General features: G+C 42.8%; 1 protein-coding gene across 1 annotated transcript; it reads right to left on the bottom strand.

Moving 5' to 3' along the window:
* Positions 1 to 5,757: 5,757 nt before the first annotated feature.
* Positions 5,758 to 14,407, bottom strand: C9H4orf54 (chromosome 9 C4orf54 homolog). The gene is made up of 2 exons (XM_060247387.1): positions 9,369 to 14,407; positions 5,758 to 6,064 (listed from the first exon to the last, which is right to left on the bottom strand). Exon 1 carries the CDS (start codon positions 14,405 to 14,407, stop codon positions 9,404 to 9,406), a length of 5,004 nt encoding a protein of 1,667 aa, XP_060103370.1. The 3' UTR covers positions 5,758 to 6,064; positions 9,369 to 9,403.
* Between the last annotated feature and the right edge of the window lie 4,998 nt (positions 14,408 to 19,405).

Below are 19,405 nucleotides of genomic sequence, written 5' to 3'. Positions count from 1 at the left end.
AATATGCAGGGAGAAGTGGCATCAGCCCTTCCCCCTGCCCTCCAATAGTTTTCATGTTCACAAACTGTCCCATGGAGACACTGTTATTTCCACCACAAAACTTACATGTAGAACCAAGGAACATGAGGATTTTGTAATGTGTAGATGGACCCTCACACCAGCCTGACATCATGATGCAGTTTTCCCTTCTGCCAAAGATGTGGAGGAGATGAGTAGAACACATTCTGCATCATGATTTCAGGACATAAGGTAATTTGAACACAGATGTGTTGGAGGGGAAGAGAACTTGACACAGGACACCAACCCCATGTTTGTGCTAGTGTATAGTTCTGCTCTTACTTTAAAGTACACTGAACAAAACTGTAAACCCTGAGAGTGTTTGGCCACAGTCTGACACAGAGTTAAGTATGCCAAACTCAGTACTGGATTGCAGAGTGTGTTTATATTGTGCATGCAAACCTGTATCTTGTAAACTGTATATTGGAGCTATGAGCACCAAGAGAGATTATGTCATTGATAATTACATTGATGATTGCACAGATGCTTATATTATGTGTATGAGAGTATGACTAAACTACCTTATCTCCTATGCTGTCCAGCAGTCTGGGGGAAAAACCCTGATTGCATGGAAATCTTTTGGGAAGCACATGCAAGTACTACAACATAATGTGTTTGGAGTATCAAGAATGTTTACTGAAAACAGCAAGAATGCACCATTTTCTAAGAAGCCTTCTTTTAAAAGCTAGGAGAAAAAATAAAATTATTGGGTTGAATGGGGGGCTGAAATTGGCAGACTACATGTTTACACTTGTCATAGTTGGTATGAGTTCTCTTCATACAGTAGCAGGGGAAAATGTGATCTTAGATATATGCTTCCAGTGTATTTAATAGGAACAAGGAACTGTCTTAGAGCTTTTTCACATGCCACTAAAAGCCCTTTGAGCCTATCTGTAATAACATATGAATGACCACACTGAAGCTCTGACTGTGCAGGAATCCAGTTTTTAAATAGACTGAAGGAAGGTGGATTTGCAATCACATTGTCAAGCTTCCAGAGCATTTGGTGGTACCTGCTATTATTCTAACACCTACCACTACCACTACTTTCTGGGGTAAGCAGATGAAGTAATGCCCCTCCTATATTTAATGCAGGAAGTCTTCACTTTCCAATGAAGGAAATGCAAATGACCTACAGCCATGGTGGTAATCTGGTTGATAATTAAAGAGGGAGGCAAGCATGAACATGTCTTCACACTGTGGCAGATCAAATGCCCCATCTTGTCCAGTCCCATCAACAAATTTTAAATCCAGAGTTTCTGAACAAGCCTACAATCTAGCGATTCCACTCTAATTCCCTGTGAAGGCTGCTGAACTGTATGTTGGATTGATGCTAAAGGATTATACAGATTAGAGTTTGTCAAAGTGTACTTATTTAATGATTTAGGAGAAATGGATAAAATTTGTACTTGAAGAATGCCATTGTTTATTTTGGATGTATATTTGAGTTGGAAATAAGGTGTGACTATTTTATCTAAGGGCAGGAAATATAAACCCATGGCTAATGAGCCACCTTGGCATATCATAAACTAACGAGTCCAGATGGATTCAGCTGTTCTGAAGCAGCAAAACAAAGTTTGAGTCCAGTAGCACCTTTAAGACCAACAGAAGTTTCATTGCTGGTATAAGCTTTTATGTGTGTGCACACAGTACTGAAGAAATGTGCATGCACACAAAAGCTTATACCAAGAATAAAACTTTGTTGGTCTTAAAGGTGCCAAGAAGAGGAGATAGGATTTATACCCTGCCCTTCATTCAGAGTGGCTTACAATCTCCTTCCTTTCCTCTCCCCATAACAGACACTCTGTGAGGTAGGTGGGGCTGAGAGAGCTCTGAGAAAACAGCTGAGAGCAGCTCTTTCAAGAACTGTAACTGACCGAAGGTCACTCAGCAGGTGCATGTGGAGGAGTGGAAAATCAAACCCGGTTCTCCCAGATTAGAGCCTGTGCACTTAACCACTACACCACACTGGTCACTGCACTCAAACTTTGTTTTGGAGTCCAGATGCAATGCCCCAGTTTCTCATGTTGCTCTGATTGGCCACTAACTCTTGTGATTCTACCTACCAGATATATGAAATGCTAGTAAACATTGCAGTATGCCAGACATGTCTTGGATTTGCCAGGCCTTTGGCTGCTGGAAAGAACATTTATCAAGGCAGCATGTCACTAGTCTGAATTATGCCCATAGTTCTGAAGTGCCTTCATTATTTATTTATTAAAATGCCTATATCTCATGTTATTTTCTTAGACTCAAAGCGGTAACAAAATAAAAGCAATGCAGAGATTTAAAATATAGCGAAATCTGCCAAATAAATTTACCATGCACCAAATGCTATCTGAAACAGGTCTTGCATGCCTTCATAAATGCAGCCAATGAAGGTACCCCCCACATCCACTTTGGTAGGCCATTCCAGAATACTGGACCCACCAGAGAGAAAGCCTGCAACCTAGCTGTTACCATGAGGACAATCCTAAAACATAACACAGCAAGGAGGATCTTGTCTGAGAACCGTAACTGGTTTGTGGAAGTATACCAGGAGATCCAGTTCAATAAGTATGAGGGCCCTAGGCCATGAAGGGCTTTACAGGTATTGGGTCTGGAAGCTGATATGTCAGCTGTGCAATTAAAGTAGCACTGGCCTGATATTTTCCAAGTGGCTGACCCCAGATAAGAATCTCACTACTGCATTTTGTACCAATTAAAGGTCTCTAGATGTTTTCAAAGGCACAAAGCATGTCACTGTAGCCCAACTTGGAGGTTACAGTTGCATGGGTCAGTGTAGCTCTATCTGCTGCCTAAATAACAGGCCTGCTTATGAGCAAGATGTAATCAAAAGAAGACACTCCTCTTAACAGGGCCAGCCTTGTTATCCATGCCAGACTGATAGAGCAAAGAGCAAATTCCTTTCCCCCCCTATGTCTTACTAAAAGAAAAACTCTTAAGATCATGGCTTCCAGCATACTACACAACAACGGCCTCAAAGAGCTGTATACAAACATCCTTTCATGTATGTATACAGCATAATTTCCTTGTTCAGAATCTGTGTGTCCATAGTTTCAATTTCTGTTATACCTTCCTCACAGCAGCATAATGCAATGTTAACAAATGAAATTTACCTGGGTTTATGGAAATATAAGATAACACCCAATGGCAATGAGCATTGCTGATATCTAAGAATGTGTGAAATCTCCCTGAGAAATTCTGCAAAAGTTGTGAAAATATTTTTGCTTCTCTCAAAATTCCTCAGATGTTTCTGCCTGAGCAGATTCATTTCAGCAGCAACAGTATTAAAACCACAACAGGCAAACAGTAGAGTACATAAGGGGAAAGTGGCACTGGCAAGCTCACCCTAAGTTCCTTGGTTCTGAACTGTTCTGACTTCAGTGCAATATACAATTAAATGGAGACATGTTTTTGGGGAAAGGAGGGATGAGTTAGGTCAGCAGATCTGACAGAGTGCATGCAGTCTTTGTAATCTACACAGCATCTGTAACACAGCAGACAAACTCTAAGAAGCACTTCTGTTCTTTTCAGCTGTAGCCCCTTTGCCATGTCCCACACTATTCTGGAGAGTCCCATAACCCTTCAGGATTGCTTTCTGAGGAGAAGGAAACAAGAGGGCTAGAGTAAGAATGGTGACAGGAAAGCCCCATTGCATAAATGAAACTCTACCTGCAGTTCTCCAAAATTCCAAACAAGGGCAAGCTGGGGAGGAAATCTACGGTCACCATTAATAACACAGAAGGACATGAAAACCTCTGTAGAACCTGTTTGCACTGGTGATTTGGCATTAAACTAGCAAACTGGGAGCTCAGGATGTTGCTCTGTGGATGTGGCTTCCTTAACAGTGCTAGTCTATGCAGACTTACTCTAGTCTAAACCCACTGATTTCAATGGTCTTAGACTGCAGCAACTCTACACAGGGGTGCACTGCAAGTGTAATAACAATAGCAGCCCTCCAACCAAGTAAAACTCCTGTAATACCCCTCAGTTACTAAAACTCACTACAGTGGTAATTCTCCCTTGATAGAACTTTGATTATTTAAACCTCATCCTCATGCCAAACATACATGTGCTGGCTTTTGACACTTGACAAAAAAAAACAAACACTGACTGGGTTACTACTCACAAAGCACTTCCTTGGGAAATTCTCCCAAATTCATACATTTCCTGGGGGGAGAGGGGAGCTACAACTATACCTTCTAAATGAATGGAGAGGAAAAGTTATCCTCTTCTGTGTAAAAGAGTTTCAAAACTAGAGGTAACTTCTTCGGGGCACCTGAACAACAGTCAGTTATTTAACATCTTTCCCCGCACAATATACAGTGAAAAAATTCATCTGTTGGATATCTATCACAAAACTATTAAAGGCACAGGGAGCCCTGCCAACAAAGAAAGATAGCAATTTCAAAGTTTACTTTCCTTTTACATCTCTCTAACATTAATAATAAAAATCATGGCAGTCAAGGCTCCTGGTAATGTTACAAGACAATACAGAGTAGCTTATTTTAAATTTTAAGAACACCCAAACCAAGCTGTCAAGTCATTTTCACAATGAGATCTGAAATTATTACAGAAATACACACAAAGGTGAACTAAAGATTAGGGCCTCTTCCTGCTAAATTTAGTCATGTCCAGGAATCTACCTACCTACACATTATGGAAGAGATCCATGATCAGATAGTTCAACTTTTTTGTTTTGCCTTATGAAGTAGCCATGGGATAGCCTGATTTGGACCAAAGTTGCAATGCTGGGAGAGGGAAGGGATAATACCTTTCTACTTTTCCTCCACTTCCCAAAACAAACCAAAGGGGACCAAACAATATCTGTTAGCTGCTCCACAAAGGAAAACAAGACCTGTATTGTACCTTTCTTTCCCCCCCACTGGAGTAGCTAGAAGCCAGGGGAATGATTTCTAAGTGGAAAATAATACCAGGAGAAAGGGGTTACTCAACAACTATGGCCCCAAGCCATCTCCTCCCCTGCTGCTTTTTACAGGTAAAAATATATCAGGAAATCTGATCATGGATCACACTACACACAGTGTGTAGGTAAGCCTAAAATGCATACAGAACAAGGGAAAGTTAGTTATGGCTAACATGTTTTCTGTGCAATTTAGATATGACTAGTTTTAGCTAGATTGGAACCTAGACAGTGTGAAGGCAGCTGATTAAAGTGCTTCTGAAGATTATTCCAAGACTACAAATTACTTCAATGGGAATTGATTTAGGACCACCCATTCTTTAAGTGTAATGCCAGTGTACTGGTTATTACTTGCAAATCCTGAATATTTGCAAAGAAACAAATTTGCCATCTATCCATCTATAGCAGTTGAGTGGTATCTATAAAAGGTATCAAGTTAATCTTAAGGGGAAACTACACATTACAAACAAATGTGTCTAGTGCAGGCCCCAGTGGATGCTTTATTTTAAAAAAAAAAAACAGTTTGCAGAAGGATAAAGAAATGATGAAGGATGAGTATGTACTTAACCTTTTCTCTTGCATCTGTTTTCCCTCCCCTGAGGTTCCAGAAGTGTGTGAACATGCATCTAGAACTCTGACAGAAAAGAAAGTAGCTGAGAGGGGCAAGACCTGGAGTGAGGAAAGGATTAAGCATACTTTCTTCTCCCACTCTATTGTTCCTTCACAAAATTGTTTTTTCTAAAAGAATGGTCATCAGCGCTTCTTTACACTGATTTGCACAAAACATGTATTCAGGTTTTTAACCATATAATGTAGGTACAAAGATTATTGCCAGGTTTCTGCATTATATTTAAAAAGTTACAGAAAATACCAGAATTTATTCATCCACATGTGCATAATTAAATTTATGCATAGTTCCAAAACAAAGGGCATTATGCAAACACAAAAACATTCACACTCGTTTTTGTACAAAGCAATGCATGAAAAATACACAAGAAAGCAAAAGTAGCAATGAAAATGAGAGCTTAACATTACCAAGTTATTTTCAGATTAAGGGAGAAAAATTCTTGCTCTTTGTGCCTGTAAGATAAAGCAAACACACTAATTAAGTTCTCAATTTACTGCATAAAGATTACTAGAAAGCATCTTACGATAGTGCCCTGTTTATCCAAGCATACATATAACACATTTCATAGTACAAAGCGCTTTACCATTTCTGTTTCACTTACCCCATAAATCCATAAAAGTCACTTTTAAATGCATTTTAGGGTGTGTTTTTTAAATCAACAGTGCTTCTGATTTTCTACATTATGTATATTTACATTAAAGGACTTTTTTCCTGTTACACATTGTACCTACCAGTGTTCCCTCTAAGCTGCAGAGTCTTGTGAGCAAAAATTCCACTTTGTGAGCTAATGGCATTAAAGTTGTGAGCTACTGCATAAATTAGTGTGCTCTGGGGTCATCCTTCCTGAACTAAGACAAAAATGTGTGAGCCGGAGGCTAAAAATCTGTGAGCTAGCTCACACTAACTCAGTTTAGAGGGAACACCGCCTACTACAGTTTCTAGCTGAAGAGTAGAGAGGGCTGTTAAGTCCTTTAACATAAGGATCTTGGCTTCTGGAGGTCAATAGATATTCTTCATGGACTAGAATACAAACACATGCATTCACCACCATCCCCACCAGAGATCAACTACTTGTATTTGTATACAGTAATTTTTGGGTTCTTATAATTACTTGTAGTCAATGTAGTTTTTATGTAGAAGTGCTAAATGCTAAGGCATCTAAAGGAATGGTAAAATAACTTCTGTGATCCCAAGATGGCTTTAAACTCTTTTCTCCTAAATGCAGCACTATCTCAGAAGCTATCTGTGGTATGCTCATGATGATAGTAGGGAATCAGCTGTTCAATTTTTAAAAAAATTCTGCTGTCCTAGTTTTGTGTAACCCTAAGCAACTCTTTGGATCCTGTCCTATGTAATTGGGCCATTATTTATCTAATATGTACTCTGCCACAATTTAATTTGAGGCTGAGAACAGACTATGTAAAATTCTTTTACAACAATACAAAAATGTGCAACTTCTTTGGCTATTTTTGTCTCTCATTCTCCCAGTACTCAAATTCAGCAAAAATAATCTCTGTGAAAACTATATTTTTCCTGTGGGAGAGATCTGTCAAATTTGGTAGTTAGCTACTCAACCAACATCATTGGCCATCAGTTGCTATAATTTGTGTATCAGATGCTTTTAATTTTTTTTAAAGAAGAAACTCAGGCTGCAATTCCAAGAATGGTTTTGCAGTAGTAAGTCCCACTCACTAAAATGGGACTTACTTCCAAGTAGACATGCTTAGGATTGCTTCCTCAGTTACATGCAATTGCCTGCGGCAAATCTTGTAATAAAACATATGAGGGTCAGTGATATAAAGGCTACATGCAGCTAATTTAAATATATATATACACATTTAAGTAGATTGGATTTTGGAAATCATGTACTGGGCTCACAGCAAGCCCAAAGTTAGAAGAACATACTTGTTTGCAGTTCTAGTCTATGCAGAAATCTGACAAGGCTATTTGAGTAACCACAAATATAGAGTATGCCTCTCATTAAGATGAAAGATTTACTACTCAAGCTTATTCCCCCACACAAAGATATTTGTCATTATGAAAGGCTGGACTCTAAACTCCAAGTATGAGAGAAAGCTCAATATGCTGCAGAAGGATTCTTTGCCGATGTTGCCCCTTTCCCAAAACATACAGTGCAACCATGCTAGCCTTGCCTGCAGAAGACAGAAGTTGTCATTGGGTGGGGGCAAATTTTTGGGAATGCCAATATATTCTGGGATGATGTATGCCTTTAACAGCACTGAAGTTTTCCCTATTACGTGGCTATGGTGTTAACACAAACTTTACTCACTGCGTTTTGGCCTATTAGTTAAAGTTCCACACACACAAAAAGGCAATCTGAGTGTTGTCTCATATGTTACACATGAGTAATGAGATAGTAGCTCAGCCTCTCTAGCAGTTTATTTGAAATGTGGGGTGAGATGATCTGCACTCTCAACACCTATCTGTAATACTGTATATCAGACCACTCAGTGTAAATGCACATATAGACACAACACTTATTTTCCTGCCCCTACCCCCCAGTGTGCTTTCTGGATCAGATATTTGTCAGAATTCACTCTTGCAATCAGAGAGAGACCACAACAGGTTTCAGGAACTGCAAGTGTTGGAATTTGTACATCCAGTCTCCCATAGAAATTTTCCTGCAATATATGCTTTTTTCAGAAACACGCATGTTCTTTCTCTCCCTCTCTCTCTTTTAAGATGAGCAGTGCCAGTGGAGAAAGTTACCAAGTATGGAACATCAATTAATTTTTACAAAAATGCTTCAATCACATTAATCTCTAAGGTCACATGAAACAATTTTCTACATGGATTTCATTTTTCTGTGGGAAACACATATGCAAACCACAAGCACACCATTGCATAACTAAGGAATGCAATGTGCACACAGTTGTTTTGATAAGCCTTAGATTGTCACTCTCTCTCTCTCTGCCTAGTGAAACAGACGTGTGTTCATCACACACAACAGCATGCAGCCTTCTGCGCACATCTCCACAGAGGAATCCATGAAGGAACTTAATGTGTTCTCACAAAGCTCTTCTTCTTAATGTGTTATCACAAAACTCCTTCCACCTGTGCATGTGTGAAACTCATAAAAGTCTTGACTGTGCCAACTATGTATCTCCCCTCTTGCATAACTTTGTCTGGTGGTTCAGTGGCCAGATTAGGATCTGGGAGACACAGGTTTGAATCCCCACGCTGCCTACTCTTCCATGAAACTTACTGGGTGACTCTGGGCCAGTTATACCCTCTTAGCGTAGCCTACCTCACAGGGTTGTCTTTGCAAGTATAAAATAAGAGGCGAGCAGAATAATGTAAGCTACCTTGGGCCCCCAATGAGGAGAAAAGTCAGTTATAAATACCTAATGAAATAACCTACACACACAAAACAGATACTAGTGCAATCTTCATATGTGACAATATATGAACATTGTCTTCCACACTCCTACAAATGTTATCTGCAAACCAAAGACTGACACATTGGAGGGGGAGGGCTTCTAACGAAATTCACGTTTATTTTCTGTATCACTTAGAGCATCGGACTAGGATCTAGGAGACTTGGGATCAAATCCTCATTCTGCCAAGAAACTTGATGGTGACTCAGGAACCTTCATTCTCCCAGCCTCCTTACCTTACAGGATTGTCGGGAGGGTGAAATGGAGTAAGGGAGGAAAATGTTTGCCTCGCTGATGTTCTTGGAGAAAGGGAAGGATAAAAATATAAACTAAACAAATGCATCTTTTTTGAACTCACCCGTCGCAGCACCAACCACCCTTCAGCTGCCTCCATCACCGATGCTCCACGACGAAGCGCATGGTGGTGCCATCGAAGGAGGGCGGCGCGATGATCCTGGGGCCCAGGGGCTGCGAGGTGATGCTGATGAGAGGGGCCTTCCCTTCTCCGGCTGCTGCTTGCTGCTGCTGCTGCTGCTGAGGAGCTTTGCCCGTGGGCATGTAATAAGGACTCTCCGCCCCGGGGCTGGCGGTGCTTCTGGACGCGACGGCAACTGCAGAACTGAGCTCGCCGGGCTGCTGGCCGAGGGTGCCCTGCAAGGCGCCGGCGGGCAAGACGGCGGGCAGGAAGCTCGGGTAGATCATGTAGGCCGCGGCGGGGGCGCTGTAGGCGCCTGGCGCCGCGCCCAACGCTAGCGGGGACATGGGGAGGCTCATGGGAGTCATGGCCGGCGGCGGAGGCGGTTGGGCCGGCAGGGGCACCTCCACGTACTGTCCTGTCTCGGGGTCAAAAAGGCGCCTCTTTTGAGGGGGCTGCTGCACAGGCGTCTCCACCACGTAGCACTGGCCCGTGCTCAGGTCCAGCAGCACCTTGCGCTGCGTCTGAGGAGGCGGGAAAGCTGCCGGGTCGACGGCGGAGGCCGCAGTTTGCAGCGGGGCTGGCATGGGAGGCGAGAAGCAGAGCAAAGGCGCGGCTTGGGCTCCTGTTAGAGCGGCGGCTGCTGCGGCCAGGGACAGGGCCTGAGGGAAGATTTGGGCGGGAGACACTTCCAGCTGAGGCGCTGCCGACGCCACTGCCGTGTGGGGTTGCTGCTGAAGTGGAGGAGGCTGAGGCACGGCAGGGCCGCTGCTGCTTTCCTGCTCGGGCTGCTGCCCCTTGGCCGGGTTGGCGCCTGCCTGGTTCCTGAGGGACTGGTGGTGGCTGCACAGGGCGGCTGCCGCGGCAGCTGCGGAAGGGAGGCCCGAGGGGCCACCTTCGCCTCCTGTTTCTGCGGCTGGCTCCTCAGACGACGCCTTGAGCGGGATGGCCAAGTAGTTCCCGCAGTCGGGTGCCGCCTGCTTGGGCCCCTTGTCAAGCTCGGCCGGGCCTAGCTTGTTGTCGCCAAAGAGTTTAATGGAGCGAGGCCTAGCCTGACCTTTGAGGCCTCGTGGGGGTGGCGAGGGCTCCTCAGGAGGCTTGGCTTTTTGGGCATTGAAGGTGAAGGTGTTCCGGGGCACCGCTGGAGCTCTGGCCCTCTCCACAGCCCCTGCAGTGGCCGTCGCCACCTCCCCACGGAAGCCCATCCCACGTGGCCGCTCATGAGCCTGTGCCAGGCTCTCAAAGGCAGCTGTCTTGGCCCAGACCTTCTCTACGTTCTTACTTGGGTTGGCAGTCCTGCTACGTGGTTGGCGTTCTGGTGCAGCTCTGCTTGAAGTGATGCTGCTGTTGGGGGATGTGGTCAGCCGCACGCTCCGACCTGCCACCTGGTCCTCTGCCTTGGCACTGGCTGCCAACTCTTCCCTGGCACTGGACACGGTCCCGATGGCCCGTTCCTCACTGGCAATGAGGGACAAGACATGGCTGTCAGTTATGGGCAAGGGGTCACTTTTGCGCTTCCACTCGTTCTTGTTGAAGCTGTAGAGCTCCTCCATGCTCCGGACTGCTGCTGTAAGCTTCTCCAGTGCTTGGTGGTTCACAGCAACAGATGATTTGGGCATCTCATCCCGGGAAAGGTCCTCTTCCCCAGACACCACTAATTGTCCTATCTTGCTGCTTTTCTCAGCTGCTGTAGGCTGTGGTGGTAGTGGAAGCTGTGGTTGCTGCCTCCAGGGCACAGATGTTTTGGAGACTATCTTCAGCACAGCAGGCTGACGAGGGTCACTTTTGTTAGGAGCAATGGTAGCCACGGGCAGCCTCCCTGAGGTCCTGTGCACCAAGATTGTACCCTCTTGGCTGGAAGGCAGCATCTTGCTTCCACTGCTTGCTTTGGCCCCCATCTCTGTAGTCTTGCTGGACCTCTTGTCCTCTTTGCTGTTGCTTACGGCCTGACAAGTTATCACCATGGGAGACAGAGGCCTGGGAATGCCGGCTGTCACCAGCTGCTTGGGTTTCTGTTCAGAGGTTCCCTGATCAGAGCTGACGCTGCCTCTGTCACTATTATCAGCAGACTCGTGGCCGTAATTACTTTTGATGAGTTTTCTAACATCTCTCACCTGATGTATAGGCCCTTGGACCTTGGGCTTACTTTCCCTTACATCGCGAACCATGAACTGGGGCACTTTATCCACACCTTCACCTTTAAATTGTTTTTGTGGCTGGCATCTGGTATCTTCAGCTGCCTTGAAAAAGTTTGGGACATTTCCAGCTATCTTAGGTGTGAGGAGCTTAGCAATATTGAACGGATGATCTTTGTTCTGTTGCACACTGCCCAAACTGATTTTGATTTCAGGAGCTTTAGGCTTGATCATTGTGGTGGCAATGGCAGTCTGAGCTTCTGCACTGGTTGCTGTAGAATATTTTGTCACCTGTTTGCTGGATTGCTTTTCTATGCTTGTTTGTTGAATATTTGGAACAAAGAGGCGAGACATTTTAGTTGACTTGCTGGCTGAGATTTCTCCTAAATCAGCCTTCCAGTCACTTTTGGGTGACGTTTTCAGTTTCCCCACCAGCGCCTTCTCCTCTTTTTTTTCTGCTTCTTTTTCTTTCCATGTTCTAAATGCACTGTTCTGGCTACGAAGGAAAGTTGCCTTGAGAGTTTCAGAAGCGCTCTCTTTTATTTTGCATGCCTCTTCCAAGTGTGTTTCTGAAATGGATCGTTCCAGGCTAATATTTCCCTCTCGGGGAGTAGACCGCTTGGAGGTAGGGGACTTACTTTCAAAGAACTCACCCAAATCATCTGCTGTTACAATAGTGTAGTCAGAGCTACCCTCTGAATACCTAGAATTCTGTCTCTGCAAACCCCCATCCCTTAACTTCTCTTTGGAGGTGGCATCCACTTCTTTATAAGATAAAGAGTTGGACATACCAGAATATGTGTTGTCTGTGATCTCTCCCCTTTCCATTTTGAACTCATGCTCCAGTTGCATTTTCTTTGAGATAACATTTTTGAGGAGGCTGGAGGCAAATTTTGACTTCTTCTGTGTGCCTTCCATGGTTTCTGCAGCCAGCCCAGTTTGTTTGCAAGCTTCATTGCCCAGCTCCTTTGGCAGTGTTTCTGTAATCTCATCTGTGCAACCTGATCCAGCAGCAGCATTTTCCAAAGGTTTAGCAGGTCTGGGGACACCGGCATTAATATTGCTGCTGAAATTCAAAGTCTCCAACAAAGTAACAACTCGGGAGCCTGACTGTATCCGTTTTTCGAAGCAAGGTGGCGATTCAACATGTGTTATTTCCCCATCAAGCTTGCTGACAACAAATTCTAATGCTTTCGTCTGTGACTTATTGGAGTGAATGTAGAACTGGTCGCTGGATGTCTTTGCCCCAGTGCTTTTGTTCCATCCAGCAGATGCTGTGCTGCTTTTGAAAAGATTCTGTTCTTTCTGCCCAAGACCGCCACACTTTAAGTCCAAGTAAGTTGACCACCGGTTGATTCCCAGGGTATGATCTGAAAGTGATGTAGAGGATTCACTGGAGCTCAGGTTCAGGGTATCAAAGTAGGGATAAGCTAAGCTCCGGAATGCCCTTGCTGTCAGGCTTCTTACTTCTTTGTCTGCATCATCCAGTTCACTCACCACACTGGAAGCACCACTTGAATATCCTCCCAGTTCCCTTGCTCTTATGGCTCCACACTTTGTTTGCAGGCGTGCAGGTACTGCAATGAATTTTTTTGCATAGTCATGAAACACATCTTGTTTTAAACTTGTATTTCGTTCATGAGCTGTGGAGACACAGAGGCTCATGTCGCCTTCATGCTTGGCAGCATAAATAATGTTTTGCTTTTCGTGCTGGTTGCTAGGCTCATTTATAGCCCTGGAAGTTGGTTTGATTGATAGGAGTATCTGGCCTGCAGAATTCTCACTCATGTTGCTGAGGTTCTTGGACTGATTTTCTTCCGAGCTGGCGCATTTGTCTGTGCTAGGGGTATCATTTTCAGAATTAATGCTGACTATCTCTGTACTGCTGGTATTATCAATACTGTCTGTCTGATTATTAGGATCACTGGTGGTTGTGCTCAGATAACAGCTATTGTCCTCTTCCGTCTGTGTGTCTGCAAGGGTCTCTTCACTCCCAAAGGAAGCATAATCCACAAAGGAATAAATTACATTGTTGTCCTCAAAGTCCCATCGAGAGGCTAATCCATAATCAAAGTCCATGTCATGGTCTACTTCGCTAAGCTGGATTTCATGGGTTGTAATATAATGTGCTTCATCGTTATTGTTACTATTGGTTTCACTGGTGTAGCTGTGTTGCGACTGTAGCAGTTGTGAAGCATGCCTGCACCCACCTCTCTGGTTACTGAGGCAGATTTCTTTACAGTCTGCATCATCATCCTCATCGCTTTCATATCCAAATGAAGAAGAGGAGGTTTTCCCTTCAGTTCCCATGTCATCCATTTTTGGAAAGCTGCCTGTTGTTTGTACTGGTGAAGGACAAGAGGATGAGGATGATTCTGGACAGCCGTTTGTGTAAAGCTGAATGTTGGAAATACTAGGGGACACAGTGTTCTCATTAGACCCTCCTGGGCTGGTGCCAGTGATGCTTCCCCCCACCTCATCAGCCTTCGTTCCCAGGGGGGAAGGAGTGCCTTGCATTTTAGATTTATAGTCCTGGGATGCTTGATTTGCAGATTTGTCTGCCAGTATATTGTTAGCCAATCTGTTAACCTCACTGATCCCACAAGATCCATTTTTAGGTCTGATAAAGGCCACTTTACTTCCATTCCCTGCCAAAGTCAGTTCTAGAGTCTGGGGACTCTCTTCTCTCTCTCCAGGGAAATCATAAATCTCCACATAGTTCGATTCCTTGGAGGAGGATGTTGATGGCTCTTGAGGATGGTGCTTCATCATTCGGCTGTTGCTCTTTCCAGCTTTCCCTTTTTGAATAATGATCTGCTCAGCAGGCGACTTTGGAAGCACTTCCATGCCGATCTCTTTGCAAGCTGGCTGAAGGAAACAAAAGCGTTTTGGAACCAAGACTCAAAGCTGGGGGATACTGCACGTGTCTCCAGTGGTGTAATTCTCAACTTCAGTTCCTGCAGTTTAAGTGGTGGATCCTGGAGAAACGCCCGTTAGTGTTGGGCTGGTAGCAAGGCGGGTGGCTGCTGTTGTCTCTGCGGAGATGGGGGGGAAGCTGCCGTTGCCAGTGTCCTATTCCAGAGCTATGGAGTACAGTTGTTGGTTTGGCATGAAGAGCTGTCGGTCTGAATGCCATTGGTAACAGAAGTAGCCGCATTAGCAGCATCTGCAGCTCAGCTTCCCCATGTGCTTTCTCGTCATCCGAAAATGAAGAGAAAACATATGGGAATTCTTGGTGCTCCTAGTTCTCAAGGGGGAGAGGGGGGGGTCGTGTTCATTTTATAGCCATTTTTCAGAGGCCGTTGGCCCCATTTATTATATAGTATTATGGCTGTTGGGTACACTCTGCGACAGAACAGAGTGGGAGAAAGATAGAAAGCACATAATGCAAAGCATTATTCAAAAAGATTTATAAATGTAGTTCCCAGGCTGTTTTGCAGTAGCATAAAATTGAACTAAACCTTGCTAACTAAGGCACTAAGGATATGGTGGTAAACGTTCACATTTTCAGAACCTTTTGTTTCCATGTGGTTCATGCCACATTTAGAGATATTAAAGGTTCTGTACCACTTGGTTGAAATTCTACAAAGACAGTCATTTTCTCCCTATAGCCCAATATCAAAAAATGTATATCCCTAAAAAGAACCCTTCAGACACACCTGTCTCTCAGTGAAATATGCTGACAAAACAAGAAAACAGTGTTTTGACAGATTTAAAACACAATCCTAAACATAATTCCATTGAAGTCAGTCTGTTTCGGATTGTTCTGTTGATATAATATCTTGGATTAGGTATCTTGTAACAATCCTTAAAATGCCCCTAACTAAATGAATTTAACCCATTTTAAATTGCACAGGCTTCTGAGTTAACAGGCTTCTGAGTTAACAGTCTCAAACCTGCCCCCCTCAGGCCAAGTGTTACTAAAGACATGTTGACCACAACCGCACACTTCAGTCCTATTAGAATAAATTAGTTTTAGTATATCTAACTCTGCTGGACAGTGGCTGTCTGTTATGATGAGAACTAATCAGAACAGAAGACAGCTGATAATCTTGTGTAACAAATCATTTACCTTCTGTCTGACTGTGGTAGAGTTGCTCCATGGATAACAAGAAGCTTTGAATCCCACAAGAAGCAAATTAATTTCCTACTGAATCTTCAGATATGTCTTTACTGAAGGAAAGGGGATCGGAGAGAAGTGCTGGGAAAATGTCAAACTGATGTGGATTTTCATAGTCACTTTGGACTGAGTAAAGAAACTGCTGAGCATTTTTGTAACATCGGTATAGCTTGCTAGGTCAAATCTATTAACTATACATAGACTGTGTGTCATTTCAGCCGAATGAATAAAGTACTATTTTAAACTATCACATTTGTACACAGCAAAAATACTTGTGTAGAGCCATCACTCATACCTAGAATCCCAACCCCCTCTAATAAAAATGTTTGTGAGCTTTCCTGCTTTCATATGCTTGAGGTGAAAAGGGACTGGAAGAAAAAATACAAGTATGTATGATGCTCAAAAGCTGTATATCAGATAAAATTAGTTATGCAAGCAGATACTTCTGATAGAAATCTGGTTTGGAAAAAGACTGTATTTGGGTGACCTCTCTCTGGAAAAACAGCGTTCAAATAAATACTCTTTTTGGAACCAGAGTTTGTATTTAAAATAAATTTGTTAAAATAATATTTGGTATGAAAATATATGAAACAATTATGTAAATGACTTAGATGCTATGAAACTGAAACTGGTTTGCTTTGAGAACTGTACTTTTAATGTTCATTAATAGAGGAAGAAAGGTCATTAATAGAAGAAGAAACTTGAAAAGGTAAGTTGAGCTGCATGTTTCCTTTTACGTCTGAGATTTTAAGTCTGGTTCTAGTGTTGCCATTCAGGATAATCCATGATAGAACAGTTAAAATCATGATTAAAACCTGTATAAATCTTTAGGGAATCAAGTGAGATAATTCCAAGTAAGATAAAACATTGTCCATATTCATTGTTAATCGTATATGAAGCAATGCTGGAACTGTCAGAAGTTTTTTAAAAGGTTGGATGCAAATTAAGGTACTCCTGTTCCATATAGACATTTTCTGGTTATTGGAAACTCTTAACCCATATGCTGAAAATGAGAGAAGAAATCACCATATTCCAGGGAAGGAGAAAAACTAGAAAGCAAGGTTGACCAGCCATTCATCCTAAAGGTGGCCTGTGTCTGCAGTCCACCCCCCCCGCCCGAGATTAATTAACTGAACAACAAGAAATATGGAGTATATTCTCATAGCTCAGGTTGCCAGTTTCTTTTGGAATCTCCAGCTTTACCAGTGTACAATTCAGTCTGATGATGTATGTGCCCATGTTCTCAGAACTGACAGTGCTACTTTAGGTACCAAAGGAAGGTCTTTGGTCTGGAATATACCATGAAAATAATGCATGGATTGTGAGACTTCTTTCTGTGGCAAAATAAGCGATCAAAGAGAAAGATGGCATAATGAAAGGAAAGTTCCTTGGTTTCTGAGAAGATAAGTACACTGAAAGCAGGCTACCAGGATTCCAACCTGATGATCTTCGGGCCAAAATTTAGTAGGGAATACTTGAAGTCCTCATTTTTGCTACAATGAATTGATGCATGGTTGGTGTTTCTATAGTGGCCATCATTAAATGTGAAGCAAGGAATCGATTGGATCTTATGCAAGACCTCCAGCGCACCTAATCTACCTATGACATCACACTGATACTTTCACCTGCTTTTTCATGTGTTTGATGATCATAAGAATTATTCAACTTGGTTTAGCAAAATAGTATATTTTTACTAGTCGGCAGATAGAACACATTAAATGTGTGTTTTCTGATTTTCCTTCTTTCATATTTGCTAATTATAAAGGGGAAGGAGTATTTATTATTTATTTACAATGTATGGCCCTACGTAATGTACAACTGTTAAAAACAAAAAAAACTCCAGCTACCTTATCTCAGATGATGTCATTCTTTTGTTTCCCCACTTTGGACTTCGTCACTGTCTCATGTGCAGGTGAAGAGAGGGCTGAAGTGAAGATGGATGAAAAAACAAAGGAGGGGAGGGTGCTGGCTGTGATGGAGTCATTGCACCCTCAACTAAAGAGCCTGGCAGAACATCTCTGCCTTACAGGCCTTGCAGAGTTGCATATGGCCCTGATGGTATTTGGCAGAGAGTTCTACCAGGTTGGAGCCAGGGCCAAAAAAGCTCTGGCTCTGGTTGAGGACAACTAAATATCTTTAGATCCAGGAACTGCCAGTAGATTGTTCTCAACACAGCATAGCACTCTCTCGGGGACATACCAGAGGAGGTGGTCCCAGAGATACATAGGTCACAGACCGCTCAAGGCCTTAAAGGTCAACACCAAAGCCTTCAACTTGACTTGGTATACCATTGGGAGCCAGTGTAGCTGGTGCAGCACAGGTTTATGTATGTCACACTGCTGCATTCTGGACCAGCTGGAGCTTCCTGTGGGTTTGACTGCTAGCTGAAAGGACTACAGTGTCAAAATGGTTAAGAACCAGGAGGAAGTGGAATGAAAATATATCCAAAAGAAAGTATATCCAAAAGAAAGGTTCTAATCTGAATTAAAGTAATGAGACACTCAGATATGATATACAAAATATGGAGAATATTTCAATCTTTAGAACTTGTATTGTCAGTAAGGTTCTCCACCAATAAAGCATTATACAGCTCTGGTTAGAACGAAGAAGCCTTTCTAGGAAAAAGGAATGCTCAGGTTACCTTAGGTTACATGCTGGATATTCAATCGGAAGAAGGCACAGAGCCAATCATACAGCTTTCATAATGTAACAACCTGCCAGATATGATACCCAAATTTGGGGATCAGTTTGGATTGTGAATACTTCTTGAGTCATCTGGGTACAGGGGCTGGGTGGGATTTCAGTCTCTGGAGTGGAGAAGGGGAAAGCATCCACAATTTCACACTTTCAGCAGCAGGTTATAAGGAGCTGTGACCACAAAGATCCAGAAGGAGAATGACAGTTTCCAGGGAATAAACTGCTTATGAAAGGCAAAAAGATTTTCATGGAAAGGAGTCTCTTTAAACATTTGCTATTGCAAAAATGCATCAGGGCATCTCAACCTGTTGTTAAAATGTAGCATTTTAATATTAATACAACAAAAATAGCTTAGCTTCCTTTGGCTTCAGGTAGCACCACCAATAATTCAGTTAGCTTGTGCAGAACAGCCCTCTAGTGTTGAAAGATTATATCATGCTTATTGCTTTAATTTGTAGATGATTATTGCATGCCTTGGAAGAATCCGCACCTTATTTTTGTCTATTTGTTATCAGAATAGATTCCCATTATACTGCCAGGGAAAAGAAAACATAGAATGACTTGTCTTCCCTGCAGATTTTTATTTTGGCATCATTGTCCAATTATTGGGTTATGGCAGTCCTATAGAAATTTTAAACTAATTTCAAAATTACTACAGAGAGATTGACACAAGACCAACTAATTTTGGCAAGCAGTGCAGAGGTAGGAATCAAGTGCTTCTGAGTTGTTTGGACGATCATAACTGTTATTAAACAAGCTGCATGTTTTTTTTTAACAATTTTTAAGATGTGGTTGTGGAGGCTATGTTCTGCTGGAGACCTTCAGACAACTTGTTTGTACATTATTTGCACCAACTGACAACAACATAAATGTTGTTTTATTCAGAGGGGAAAGACAGTTCAAATCCTTGCTGATGGGTCCCTAATGGACAGGAGCCAATCAGAAGTTTTAAGATGCCAACAAAACCATCAGGTTTCCCCACTAAGTACTGATTTTTCAATTGCCACTAGCTAAGAATCAAGTAAAAC

The sequence above is a fragment of the Heteronotia binoei genome, chromosome 9 (assembly GCF_032191835.1).
Source record: "Heteronotia binoei isolate CCM8104 ecotype False Entrance Well chromosome 9, APGP_CSIRO_Hbin_v1, whole genome shotgun sequence".
Lineage (NCBI taxonomy): Eukaryota > Metazoa > Chordata > Lepidosauria > Squamata > Gekkonidae > Heteronotia > Heteronotia binoei.
The sequence above is the reverse complement of the archived record's forward strand: the minus strand, read 5'-3'. Positions and strand labels throughout refer to the sequence as shown.

Bases quoted from the DNA above. Each gene is read 5' to 3' on its own strand.
- C9H4orf54 (XM_060247387.1), bottom strand. From the start codon at position 14,407: ATGGAAGTGCTTCCAAAGTCGCCTGCTGAGCAGATCATTATTCAAAAA.